Raw genomic sequence first — 13998 nt, forward strand, 5'->3', positions numbered from 1 at the left:
TAACAATGCTGACAGACTGAACCCACTACATTACAGTAGTATTGGGTAAAGTATAAACAGAAACTACATATTTTTGCAACTATGTGTATATGTATGTGTGTGTACAGGTGTGTGTGTGTGTGTGTGTGTGTGTGTGTGTGTGTGTGTGTATTAAGTACCTACAGAAGCCAGAAGAGGTTGTCAGATCTCTTCAAGCTAGAGTTACTGGTGTTTGTAAACAACCTGACGTAGATGCTGGGATCCAAATTCCAGAACTCAGAGTAATAAGGACTCTTAACTGCTGAGCCATCTCTCCAGCATCTTTGCACCTCTTCTGAGGGTTTGCAAAATGGCTCTGGTGATCAGGTGATTCCTGCCAAGATTAATGACCTGAGTCCAATCATCAGATCATAAGTTAGAAAGAGCCCATGGAACAGCAGTTACAGACAGTTGTGAGCTGTCATGTGGATGCTGGGAATTGAACTTAGGTCCTCTGGAAGAGCAGCCAGTGCTCTCAACCAGCCAGCCAACTCTTCTGCCTGTGCAAGACAATTTTAACCAGGGCTAGCAAGACACCTGGTCATCAGGTAAGACTCTCGTTGCCAAGCCAGATGCCCTGAATTCAATTCTAGGAATCCACATGATAGAAGAAGAGGATCAACTCCCACCAGTTGTCTTAACTCTACAAGTGCATGTATGTGCACATACACATTCATGCACACACAGTAAATTAATGTGTAAATGTTTACAGAGACAATTGTAACTGGTGCTTTATTCTAGTACTAGAAAGAAAAATCCCTTAAGAAGCAATGTAGAGGTTGCTCTGTAAGACAGCTATTAAACTCTCACTAGCAGCTTTACTGGAAACTCAAGGAGAGGGTTCATTAGGCCACTTCACAAGACTTCCCTCAGCCTAAGCCAAAGCATCTTGCCACAGAAAGTAAAACCAATCCTTTGGTGACTTTGCTTTGCTTGATACTGTGCATCAGTAAACTTGTTTGAGTATTGTGGTGGTTTGAATATGCTTGGCCCCACAGGAAATGGCACTATTGGGAGGTGTGACCTTGTTAGAGAAAGTGTGTCACTGTGGGGGTGGGCTTTGATGTCTCTATGCTCAAGCTCTGCCCAGTGTGGAAAGAGACCAGTGTGGAAAGAGACCCTCCTCCTGGCTGTCTGTAGAAGACAGTCTCCTCCTGGCTGCCTTCAGATGAAGATATAGAATTCTTGGATTCTCCAGCACCATGTTTGCCTGCAAACTGCCATGCTTCCTGTCCTATGATAATGAACTAAACCTCTGAAACTGTAAGCCATCCCTAATTAATTGTTGTCATTTAGAAGAGTTGGTGACATGTATGAAAGCTTTCTCGGGGTCTAAAGTGTGTATTTCCCATCTCAGCTAGCAGACTGTCAAAATTCTCTTCAGACTCTATTAATGATTCAGTCAATGTTTAAAAGAATAATCAGGCTGTGCATGGTGGCTCGAACCTGTAATCCCAGTACTCGGGAGTCAGAGGCAATACTAAAAGTTCTAGACTACCTGGTGTATTTATGGAATTCCAGGCCAGCTTGGGCTATAGTAAGACCAAAACTAAACTAAATCCAAACTAAACTAAACTAAAAAAGAAAAAAAAAGCAGTGCACTTGGGAAGCAGAGGCACGTGGATCTCTATGAGTTTAAGGTCAGCAGGATCTACACAATGAGTTCCAAGACACCCAGAGTTATATAGTGAGATGTGAGACCCTGTCTCGTTGGAAAAAGAAATACTCTTATAAACATGCAGTATCCACTTTTTCTTTTTAATATATTCTTTTATTATACTTATCTACTCTTTGTGTCTAATATGTTCTTTTATTATACTTATTTACTCTTTGTGTCTTTCTCCCCTGTTTACTGACACACACACACACCCGTGTGTATGTGTGTCTGTCTGTCTGTCTGTCTGTCTGTGTGTCTAAGTCAGTTTTTTCCTACCACCTGGATCAACCTTGGGGTTGTTGAACATGGTGACAAGCATATTTACCCACTGAGACATTCCGAGGGCCCCCACTTATTCTTTCAAAGGCGCTTTCCTTTCCATTACTACCATCTTGCTGAGAAAGAGCCAGAACTTCATACCCATATGAGCCACAGCCATGGCCACATTCAGCCATAGAAGTATGTAAGTACAGAAACACTCAAGACCAATTTTGACAAATATCAAGCAGATGAACTGGTAGAGCTACTGTGAGGTATCACCATTTAAAGAAGAACCAGGGCTTCTGTCCAACTGCCCACCTCAATAAACTCTGGACATTGGTTCATGAGCAGTCATGAGTGCTGTCGCCAAAATCAAGACTAGAGCTGCCATCTGTGACATGGTATGACTGGGTCTCTACAGAGTTCTAGAATAGGGAAGCCCCTAAGCAGCTTGCCATCCTGAAGGCCAAATGCTTCAGAGGAGCTGAGAAAAATTAAGCCTTTTCCTTGGACAAGCCTGTGCCCTCTTGGCTTGAAGCCACACAAGGAGCTTCATTAGGTATTAACAAACTTGAAAAGTAAAAGATAAGGTGATGAAACAAGAATATGAAATGAGGGCTGGAGAGATGGCTCAGCAGTTAAGAGCACTGACTGTTCTTCGTGAGTTCAAATCTCAGCAACCACATGGTGGCTCACAACCATCTATAATGAGATCTGATGCCCTCCTCTGGGGTGTCTGAAGACAGCTACAGTGTACTTACATATAATAAATAAATAAATAAATCTTTTTTAAAAAAAAGAATATAAAATGAAGCAAGGATTTATAAGGAAGGATTATAGGACCCCCAAAATATTAAATTTTTATAATTAATATTTATATTTTATATTTATAATGAATGGCTGTCCCTGTTTGAAACAACAACCAAAGAATTAATCAAGCTGCCAGATTCTAACAATATATAACAATGCACCAATACTATAAGGCTAGAAAAATTTTAGTTGCTTTTTTCTTTTGTAGTAGTAGTCAGTGTCTCAAGTAGCCTCAGCTGGGTAAAATCAGTTTAATAGGAGACTGAGAGAAAAAGCAAAAACTCAGAATTAGAGATCTAGTTCAGTGATAGAGCCTTTGACTAAGATGTGCAACTACCTAGGTTTAACCTCCACCACCATCCTGAGAGAGAGAGAGAGAGAGAGAGAGAGAGAGAGAGAGAGAGACAGAGAGAGACAGAGAGAGACAGAGAGAGACAGGGAGAGAGAGAGAAAATGAGACCCTGCTACCTTGCTTGTGGTAGCATATTCTTGTAACCCTAGAGGCAGGAAAATCAGGCCGAGGTCATTCTTGGCCTCATAACTAGTTGGAGGTCAGCCTAGGCTGTAAAGACTTTGTTTTTGTTTTGTTTGGTTTTGTTTTGTTTATAAAGATATTATTTATTTTATGTATGTGAGCATACTGTAGCTATCTTCAAACACATCAGAAGAAGGCATCAGATCCCATTACAGATGGTTGTGAGCCACCATATGGTTGCTGGGAATTGAACTCAGGACCTCTGGAAAAACAGTAAGTGCTCTTAACCACTGAGCCATCTCTCTAGCCCCCAAAGACTTTGTTTTAATCAAACAACAACAATTAAATATTTTAAATGACAAAATTAAATTAAAAACCCAAAGAACTCATAAGCGTTAAGCTTTTCTTTTTCATGTCTTTCTTTTTGAAATAACACTCATAAAGTCACCAGAGGAGCAGCACTGCGTACGCTTCTCTTCCTGTCTTTCCTTCCCTTTCTTTAGATCTTGTTTCAGAGCCCAGGAAAATCTTAAACTTGCAACACTTTGTCTAGGCCTCCACAAGTGGAAATTACAGATATGTACCATGACACCTAGTTGTAATATTTCTTCCTTCTCCCAGGAGATTCTTATCTAATTAATATTTTGGAATAGAGGGGAGTTTGGTTGGTGGTTGTTTTTGTTTTTGTTGTTGTTGTGTTGGGGTAAAACTCAGGGTTCCATAATCATTGGCAAGTAATCTACCACTGAACAACATATCCAGACCTAGAGGAAGAGGGAATCTCAGCTGAAAACCTGCCTCCACCAGACTGATCTGTGGGCATGACTGTCGGGGTATTTTCTAAGTTGCTAATTGATGCCGGATGGCCAGACCAGTGCAGGCCTGAGCTGTACAGGAAAGATAACAGACCAAGTCAGGAGAAGCGAGTTAGTAAGCAGCTCTCTTCTAAGGTCTCTGCTTTAGTTTCTGCTTCAGGTTCCTCCCTACCTCAGCTTTCCCTGATGAAGTAACCTGTAAACCAAAGAAACTCTTTCCTCCTCAAGTTACTTTTGGTCAGTATCTTATCATACCACCAAAAAGCATCCTTTCTCAAAAAATAAGGTGGAGCACAATCAGGAAGAATGTGGGTACACACACGCACACACACACACACACACACACACACACACACACACACACACACACACTGTGTGCACACACAGAACACACACAATGTCTAAATAAGTAAATAAGCCCATTCTATAGAATATCAAAGTCTATGAGGATACAGGGCCTTTATCCAAAGAGCTGGTGACTCAAAAATCTCAAAGTGTCATGTAAAACCAGAATGGATCCTACTTCACTGTTTTCAAATGCCTCGCATTAAGTTTTTAATACAACCTTTGGTTTTGAGACAAGGTCTTACTCTGTAGCCTATGCTGGTCTGGAACTTGCTACATAGCCCACTCTTGCCTCTACCTCCCAATGAATCTCCTATCTCAGCCTCTAAATGCTGGGATTACTATAAGACACACTGGGTAGTGGTAGAGCACAACTTTAATTCTAGCACGTGGGAAGCAGAGGCTGGCAGATCTCTTAGTCTGAGGCCAGCATCAGCTACTGAGTGAGTTCCAAGACAGCCAAGACTACACAGAGAAACTCTGTCTTGAAGAACAACAACAAAAAACAAAAAACAACTACAAGACACCATGCCTGGCACAATTACCTGCTTTTTCATCTATTCCAGTTAAAGAACTGTAAATACAAGTGACAGATATTGTACCCTCTCTTTAAAATGAAACTAGTAACTATCCTTTGTTAACAAGATCCACATGCTGTATAACTACCAATTCGCTGTAGCCTAGATGCTGACCCTAAGCTACAGCAATCTGAACCTCAGAATGTCATACTATTACATACCATACACTTCCTGCCCTATTCTCTCATGGTCACCTACTCAGCTCAGCCACTGTCACACTGTTCTAGTTCCTAAACTCATGACTTTGGAACTGGTATTTTGGTTTATTGTGCCTTCACAGAGTTTTTCTCATTTAGTGTCCTGTCTCACAGATGAGAAGTCACAAAGAAGTATATGAAAGAGCCAGAGAAAGACTCAAATCCTTCCTACTACTCTAGAAATCATACAGTGTTGTCTCATCTTTAAGTTCTTCTATCCATCTACTCTGTAGATAACAGAGTTTATGCTTCCCATATTCCTTCCATATCATTCAATAGTAACTAACTACACACCTGTTGTATCCCTGGCACCAAGGAATTTAGGCACAAATAACAGTCCTTCTGAAACTACTACTGAGTGGAGAGATGGCTCAGCGGGTAAGAGCTGACTGCTCTTCTGAAGGTCCTGATTTCAAATCCCAGCAACCACAAGGTGGCTCACAACCATCTATAATGAGATCTGATGCCCTTTTCTGGTGTGTTTGAAGACAGCTACAGTGTTTTATTATACCTATTTATAATAATAAATAAAATCTTTGGGCCATAGAAAACAGGGACTGAGTAGGCGGAGCCAGAGCGAGCAGAGATCCTAAAAATCCAATTCCCAACAACCACATGAAGGCTCACAACCATCTGTACAGCTACAGTGTCCTCATATACATAAAATAAATAAATAAATCTTTTTTTAAAAAAGAAGACAAAGAAGCTCATACTACTGTAGAAAGACCAGATAAACAAAATTTATAAGATGATAAATTACTGGGGTTTTTGTTGTTGTTGCTCTTTTAAAGATATATTTATTTTTATTTTGTGGATATCAATGCTTTACCTGCATGTACGGTTGTGTGAGAATATCAGATCCCCTGGAACTAGAGTTACAGACATGAGATGCTATGTGGGTGCTGGGAATTGAACCTGGATCCTCTGGTAAAGCAGTCAGTGCTCTTAACTGCTAAGCCACCTCTCCAGCTCCCTTGGTTTTTGTTTTTAAGAGAGTCTCACTCTGCTGGCCTTGAATTCTATAAGGAACTTAGGCTGGTTTCAAACTCACAGTCTTACTGCCTAGGTGCTGAGATTACAGACTTGGGTCACTGTGCCCAGTTCTAAGAAAGTCTTACTACAGGTAATGTCTAGGCTCTCAGAGTGTAGAGAAAGAAGGACCTGGTGGTGCTCTCAGTGTTCTGGTATCCTGAAAAGAGTAAGAACTAAGTAGCTTCAATTCATTTCAACAACAAATTATACACAAAGATACCAAATCCAAGTTCTACTACCTCACACAATTATCACCACTACTACTCACCAAGACGAAACCTTCCCTTAGCCCCATTTTTACAATCTGTAAAATGGGGGGCATACTACCACCTACCACAAAGAATCACTGTGAGGGTTAAGTGAGGAGAAACAAATTTTAAAAGCTTACTATACTCCTTGGCATACACTAAGAAACTTTAGAAACCTTACTCCAGTGAAATCACACCATAAAAGACAACCACCTCCCACAAGTGTTCTCCAGCATCCACACACAATAAATAAATTAATATTTAAAAATTAGTTGATGACAGCAAGTGATATGAGAACATAGGCATTAAAGTTTGAGGCTAAAGTTAGATGTGGTGACTCACACCTACAATCCCAGCCCTTGAAAGGCTGTTCACCATGAATCTGAGTACATGCTGGGCTAAAGAAAAGATCCCGTTTCAAAATCAAATAATAAGCAAAGTGTAAGGCTACACAAAGCAGACTTCTAGGATGCTGATGTGTTTGAGCTAGGTGCTGGCTATCCATGTGTATGTATGTGTGTATATATGTATGTGTGCATATATGTATGTGTGTATATATGTATGTGTGTATATATGTATGTATGTATGTATGTATATATGTATGTAGGTTCTGTTTTGTTTAAAGACTTAAACTTGATCTAGACAGATGGTTCAGGGGATAAGAGCACTCAATGTGCAAACATGAAGATCTGAATCTAAATTCCCAGCACCCCTGTCAAAAGACCCAAAATAACCATTGCCTGAGATGCCTGTAACTCCAGCATTGGGAGGATTGTAGGAGTGGAGACCGGCAGAAACCCCCGGGGGTGGGGGCATACAGCCCAATTGAAATAGCTTCAAGTTCAAGTAGACCCCATCTTAGGAAATAAAGGGTAGAGTAATACAGAAAGACACCAGACATCCTCCTTTGGCTTCTGAACACACACCACAAGCACACACAACCCCCGCCCATACACACACAAGTAATAATGACAATAAATAAATAAATAAATAAATAAATAAATCAAACTGTAGCCCCAACCTAACCCACATCTTTTTCTGCTCTGAATATTTCACAACCTCGGGTATTTCTTGATCCTTTGCAACCTTAAAGTCCTCTTTTTTCTAATCTTTTCCCAAACCTGGTCCTTCATTCATTCATTCCGGAAAAGGGAAGGCAGTTTACTCAGGGTCAGACACTAAGGAAGTGACTATAGAAACTTGTTCGTCTCCTCTACTGTCCTGTGGCTCCTTCAGCTCAATCTCTGTCTTCTTGGAGGCGATAGTATGCAATAGGGTTTAATACACACACACACACACACACACACACACATACATACATATATTTAAAAAGCAAACTAAGAAAAACTTCACGAGGAATCCTAGATTGGGCATAGGTGACTGAAGTACACAGCTGCCTTTCTTACAAAGGCACTGGTTACCTTGGTCCTGGTCACCGGCTCGGCTATCTGCTACTCGGTGGAACACCCCCAGCAATCTCACTGTCAAAAGCTAACACTTCACAAGTCCCAATGCACACATCACCCTCGGATATCCATCCTTCCGCGGATCCCGCCGCCTGACTCGGGATACTGGGACACGCCCCCTCGGATACCCATCCCTAGGGTAGTGGGGCTCACACTCCACATCTCCTCCACACCCCATCCTCCACACCAAAGCTCCGCCCTCAGCTCGAAAAGAACCCCCAGACGCGGGTCAGTCTCCACAGAACCGTGCGCTTGTGTCCACCTCCTCCACCTCCAATTCAATTCACAGGCTGGCAGAGCGCCGACCGCCCTACTCTAGTCAGTGGCCTCACCTCTCTTCCAAGAGCTCAGTGGGGACACCACCTCCACCCTCTCGGAAATGAACTCGGCCAAACTGGAGCGAAACAAGGCCGCCCTCACGGTCACGGCCACCACAAGCACCAGGGCCAAGGGAGCCGCCATGATAACTGAGGCGGGCGCGCAGGCAATGCGGAAGAGCCTCAAGACTTGCGCGCCACACTGTAGTACCTCCGTGGAACGAGTGCCGTGGCTGTTGCTGGAGCACACAGACTTTAGGACTACCATTCCCAGAAAGCCCTGCGGCGAGTCGACGGAAAGTGGGATGTGTCAAACTTTTTGCAAAGGTTTGGACTACGCCTCTGATCAAGCAAGAGAAGTGAAGAAATATTGTACCTATTTTACTGAGATCGTGAGCAAAATTTAAAGAAATAATTTCACTCGTGTGAATATTTTAATGTTAAAATGTTTACCTTTATATTTTTAAAAAGTGCGACACTCGTATTTACTGAGCGCCAACCATCCTCAAGGCACTATATTGTGTGGCGAGGAAACACTTTGGAGTGGTTAATTATTAGCTTTGCGACCTTCAGCAAGTTATTTAACCGAGGGAGTCAGAGCAGGAACTCAAGGCAGGAGCTTGAGGCTAAAACCGCGGAAGAACCCTGCTTTTATAGACTTTCTCTTCTGCTCATGCTCAAACAGCTTTCATGCACAACACCAGCACACCTGCCCAGGGATGCTTCCTCCTCCGACAATGAACTGGGCCCTCTCACATCAATCAATTTTTCAAAATCAAGACAATTTCTCACAGACCAATCTGATGGAAGGCAATTTTTCAACTGAGGTTTCCTCTTCCAAAATGACCTTAGATTGTGTGAAGTTGAGAATAATAACCAGGACATGTACTGCAGCAAATTCTGTGTAGGATGCAGTTTTGCTTTTCTCAGTTCAGGTTGGTAGCTTGAAATCCCTCCAGGTGGGAGTGTGTACAGCTCAGAGATAAGCAAACATAACAAGTCAGGGGTTTGGAGAGCCCGTTGATAAGCGCCAACAGAGCCCGTTGATAAGCGCCAACAGTCGTTATGTATGAAAAGTGCTACATGGGTGCTTTAAAATTAGCTATAATAATTAATTATGCAAGAAATTTTTATATCCATGAAGAAAATGGAACAGTGCATCGATTGTATGACCATGGTTAACAAAAAGTATTGAATACTTCAAAATAGGGAGTAGAGGTTTTTGATTTTTCCTAGCACAGTAATGTTTGAAGTCATATGTCAGTTACCCTATGATTACTTGTATACTGTATTGGGTTATCATACTGTACCCCAGTTAAAAAGGAAAAACTATATTTTTAGAAAAATAAAATAAAATAAAATAAAATGCATAATTGAGAATATCCATGGGGAAGGGAGGAATGCTGGTGACAGAACAGGGTGACATTTTAGATGAGAACGGCAGGATGCCTTCTCATGGTTTCCAAGCAGAGGGGACAGCCTCGGAGTCAGGAAACAACAAATATAAATGAGAATCAGGAAAGACAGCCGGAGAGAAGGCTCAGCCCTCAAAGGCTAGGCTCACAACCAAAAGGATAAGAGGATCAGCGAAAAACTGAGTGTGGGCCAAGGAGGAGAAGAACATCTCTTGCGGAAGGAGACACACATGAGAGGCAGGCAGGGGCAAGTGACTGTAGTTAACAATTTGGGGATTATCCAAACTATGTGTCATTGGAAAGTTTTATTTTCATTTTGAGTTATTTTGGTTTTTAGACACTGGGACTTTATTATAGCTCAGACAAGCCTTGAATTCATTGTGTATCTGAAGATGTCTTTGAAAGCCTGATCCTCCTATCTCTCTCTGCCTTCTCAGCATTGAGATGGCCGGCTTGTGCCACCACACCTGGCCTTTTTTGTTTGTATTTCTGTGTTTTGAGATGGGGTCTTGTCATGTACTCCCTGGCTGACCTAGCAATCTCTATGTGATTTCAAGTGTGTGTTGTTGTTGTTGTTGTTGTTGTTGTTATTGTTAAGATTTATTTATTTATTTTATGTATATGAGTGCTGTTTTCATGCACACCAGAAGAGGGCATCACATTCTGTTACAGATGGTTGTGAGCCACCATGTGGTTGCTGGGACTTGAACTCAGCACTTCTGGAAGAGTAGCCAGTGTTCTTAACTACTGAGCCATCTCTCCAGCCCCAGCAATCCTTTTTTTTTTCTTTTTTTAAAGATATTTTTATTTTTGGTGGCAGAGGTAGGATATGGAGGTCCGAGGAAGCCGTGCCTTTTTTCTGGGATCAGAAGCATGCCCCACTACACCCAGGTGCCATTGGAGAGTTTTAAACAGAGTGGTATCAGATATTTTCATTTTGTGGAGTTTTTGAGGGATGGGGGTATTTCATTTGATGCTAGGGATGAAACCCAAGGCCCTGGTGCATGCTAACCAAATGCACTGTATTACCTAACTCATTATTCAGGTGCACATTTTTAAAGGATCACTATGTGCCCAAGCCCATTGGGTGTTAGAGAACAAGTCATGAACAATGACAGCAGGGGGATCACGATGTTCGGAGAATGTAAGAATCAGCTCCAAGGATCATATATAAGAAGCAAAAGGTAACGAGATCATAAAAGAATAGAGAAGGGCACAGGTCTTTGGATCCAAGCCTGCTGACATACTCATAACGCAAGCGTCTTTGGTCTGTTCACTTTTCTTCCTAGAATTATAATGTTGGTACATGCATATTGCCTTTGTGGAAAGTGGAAGGTGAGGCAGCACCAACTCTATACAAAGTCTGCAAAGTCTGGGCACAGTGAGATGCTTAGCGCATATCCAGTGCCTGACACACATCAGACACCTGTTGTGTTAGTCACACCCTCTTGGTAAAAATATTTTTAAAATATTTTTTCACACAAATGGGTGTTTTGCCTGCATGTGTGTATGTGTACCACATGCTAGAAGTGTCCACAGAGGCCAGAACATGGATCCCCTGGAAATGGAGTTCTGCATGGGTCACCATTGTGAGTCACCAAGTGGGTACTGGGAATCCAACCAGAGTTCTTAACTGCTGAGGCAGCTCTACGAGTCCTACCTACATCATGTTAATAGACAACTTAAAAGTTCTTATAAGGGGCTGGTGAGATGGCTCAGTGGGTAAGAGCACCCGACTGCTCTTCCGAAGGTCCAGAGTTCAAATCCCAGCAACCACATGGTGGCTCACAACCATCTGTAACGAGATCTGACTCCTCTTCTGGAGTGTCTGAAGACAGCTACAGTGTACTTACATATAATAATAAATTAATCTTTAAAAAAAAAGTCATACACATAAAACAAAAAAGTAAAAAAAAAAAATTAAAAAAAAAAAGTTCTTATAGGGAGAACTGTCTCCGGAGAGAAATATGACCAGCCGTTATGAATGGAAGTAAGAGCAAAACTAATAGTTCCAAAACACGTATCTCTCAGTATCCTTTTAAAAAGGCTTACAAGAACTAAGACTCAGAAGAAAACAAGAGTAAGTCTTCTGATGCCTGGTAAAGCATCTGTGTTTTTTCTTTTTTCTTTTTTCTTTTTTTTTTTTAAATGTCTTTTTTTTTAATTAGGTATTTTCCTCATTTACATTTTCAATGCTATCCCAAAGGTCCCCCATACCCACCCCCCCCAATCCCCTACCCACCCACTCCCCCTTTTTGGCCCTGGCGTTCCCCTGTACTGGGGCATATAAAGTTTGCAGTGATGGCCGACTAGGCCATCTTTTGATACATATGCAGCTAAAGACAAGAGCTCCCGGGTACTGGTTAGTTCATATTGTTGTTCCACCTGTAGGGTTGCAGTTCCCTTTAGCTCCTTGGGTAATTTCTCTAGCTCCTCCATTAGGGGCCATGTGACCCATCCAATAGCTGACTGTGATCATCCACTTCTGTGTTTGCTAGGCCCCGGCATAGTCTCACAAGAGAGAGCTATAACTGGGTCCTTTCAGCGAAATCTTGCTAGTGTATGCAATGGTGTCAGCATTTGGAAGCTAATTATGGGATGGATTCCTGCATATGGCAGTCACTAGATGGTCCATCCTTTTGTCACAGCTCCAAATTTTGTCTCTGTAACTCCTTCTATGGGTGTTTTGTTCCCATTTCTAAGAAAGGGTAAAGTGTCCACACTTCGGTCTTCGTTCTTCTTGAATTTCATGCGTTTGGCAAGTTGTATCTTATATCTTGGGTATCCTAAGTTTCTGGGCTATTATCCACTTATCAGTGAGTACATATTGTGCGAGTTTCTTTGTGATTGGGTTACTTCACTCAGGATGATACCCTCCAGGTCCATCCATTTGCCTAGGAATTTCATAAATTCATTTTTTTAATAGCTGAGTAGTATTCCATTGTGTAAATGTACCACATTTTCTGTATCCATTCCTCTGTTGAGGGGCATCTGGGTTCTTTCCAGCTTCTGGCTATTATAAACAAGGCTGCTATGAACATAGTGGAGCATGTGTTCTTCTTACCGGTTGGGACATCTTCTGGATATATGCCCAGGAGAGGTATTGCGGGATCCTCCGGTAGTACTATGTTTTTTCTATAGCACCAAATACACAGGCGACAAGACAAGGAATAAGCTGGACTCTGGCATTAACTTTCCCTGGTGAGATGAGAACGAATGTCTGTTCACTCATGAGACAGCACCTGTGACAGAGCAAAGGAACAGTTCCACCCAAGCCTGGCTTGATGGACCAATGAATTTACAGGGCACACTTAGAAGCACATGCATGACCCTAAACAGCTGCATCATGATAAAGCCTCACCCAGCATGGGTAACAACCTCCAAAAGCTGTGTAGATAGAATGCCCCCTTCAGTTCCCCCTCTATAGATGTTAGTACCTCTTGAAATGAATGCAGCTGGGAGAGTGGGGGAGGGGGTCAGAAGGAAGGACTGGAATCTCAGGTAAGACTCTTTTTATGAGGGTCTGCCCACCTGACCTTGAGGGCCACCCCTGAATGGCGCAGCTGCTCATAAAATAACTGTTTTATGCCCTGTAGCGAGTGTTCCATAGCAGACTTCATCAAAATTGAAAACTTTCGTGCCCCAGTAGATACCACCAGAAAATAAAGACAGCCTACAGAAAATCATGGACCAGAATTTTTCCAAAATATGTGAAAAAACAAAACAAAACTAGTTTTCATTTTTTTTATTTGTGTGTAAATATAGCCTCAAATGAGTACAGTACCTACAAAAGAAAGATGGGTGGACCCCTAGAACTAGAGCTACAAGCAGTTGTGAGCTGGATGACATGGGCACTTAGGAACCAAACTTGGGTCCTTTGGAAGAGCAGCAAGGGTTCTAAGATGCTGACCCATCTCTCCAGGCCCTTAATTTTTTTTTTTTACATTTATTTAATTTGGTGTGAAAGGGTCAGCCATATAACATGGCATCCATGGGGAGGTCAAAGGACTTGTGGGAGTCAGTGTTCCTCTTCTATCATGTGAGTTCCTGGATTGAATTCAGGAGCCTTCCAGTGTGGCAGCAGATGGCTTTACCTGCAGAGCCATCTCGCTGACCTGAGAGTATATTCAAAACAAACAAACAAACAAACAAACAAAACACCTACAACTCACTTATGAAAAGACATAAGAAAAGATAAATTCCTAAATGAGCCAAGGATTTCAACAGACATAGCTGCAAAGAAGATACACAGATTGCCAATGAGTGGAGTCCCTGATGCTCAGCCTCACTGGTTACTGGGGAAAGTCATATCTAAGTCACCAATGACGTATCTACTTCACACTCACTGGGATGGCTGAAGAAAA

At 42.0% G+C, this 13998-nt stretch overlaps 1 protein-coding gene and 1 non-coding gene across 3 annotated transcripts in view; one reads left to right on the forward strand and one right to left on the reverse strand.

The window, feature by feature from the left end:
- Pigu (phosphatidylinositol glycan anchor biosynthesis, class U) overlaps positions 1-8393 on the reverse strand; it is a 79182-nt gene extending 70789 nt beyond the window's left edge. The window contains exon 1 of one of the 2 annotated variants that reach the window (XM_006499333.1): positions 8235-8371. Coding sequence is in view for 1 of the 2 variants with exons in the window: in NM_001004721.1 (NP_001004721.1) it covers positions 8235-8364 (130 nt within the window). In the remaining variant the exon portion in view is untranslated. Of the gene's footprint in view, positions 1-8234 lie in introns of both variants that reach the window. The other variant, NM_001004721.1, reaches the window with a different exon arrangement.
- On the forward strand, positions 7786-7894 carry Mir695 (microRNA 695). The gene has a single exon (NR_030475.1). It is a non-coding gene; the product is annotated as a microRNA 695 (primary transcript).
- Positions 8394-13998: the final 5605 nt, after the last annotated feature.

The sequence above is a fragment of the Mus musculus genome, chromosome 2 (assembly GCF_000001635.26).
Source record: "Mus musculus strain C57BL/6J chromosome 2, GRCm38.p6 C57BL/6J".
NCBI lineage: Eukaryota > Metazoa > Chordata > Mammalia > Rodentia > Muridae > Mus > Mus musculus.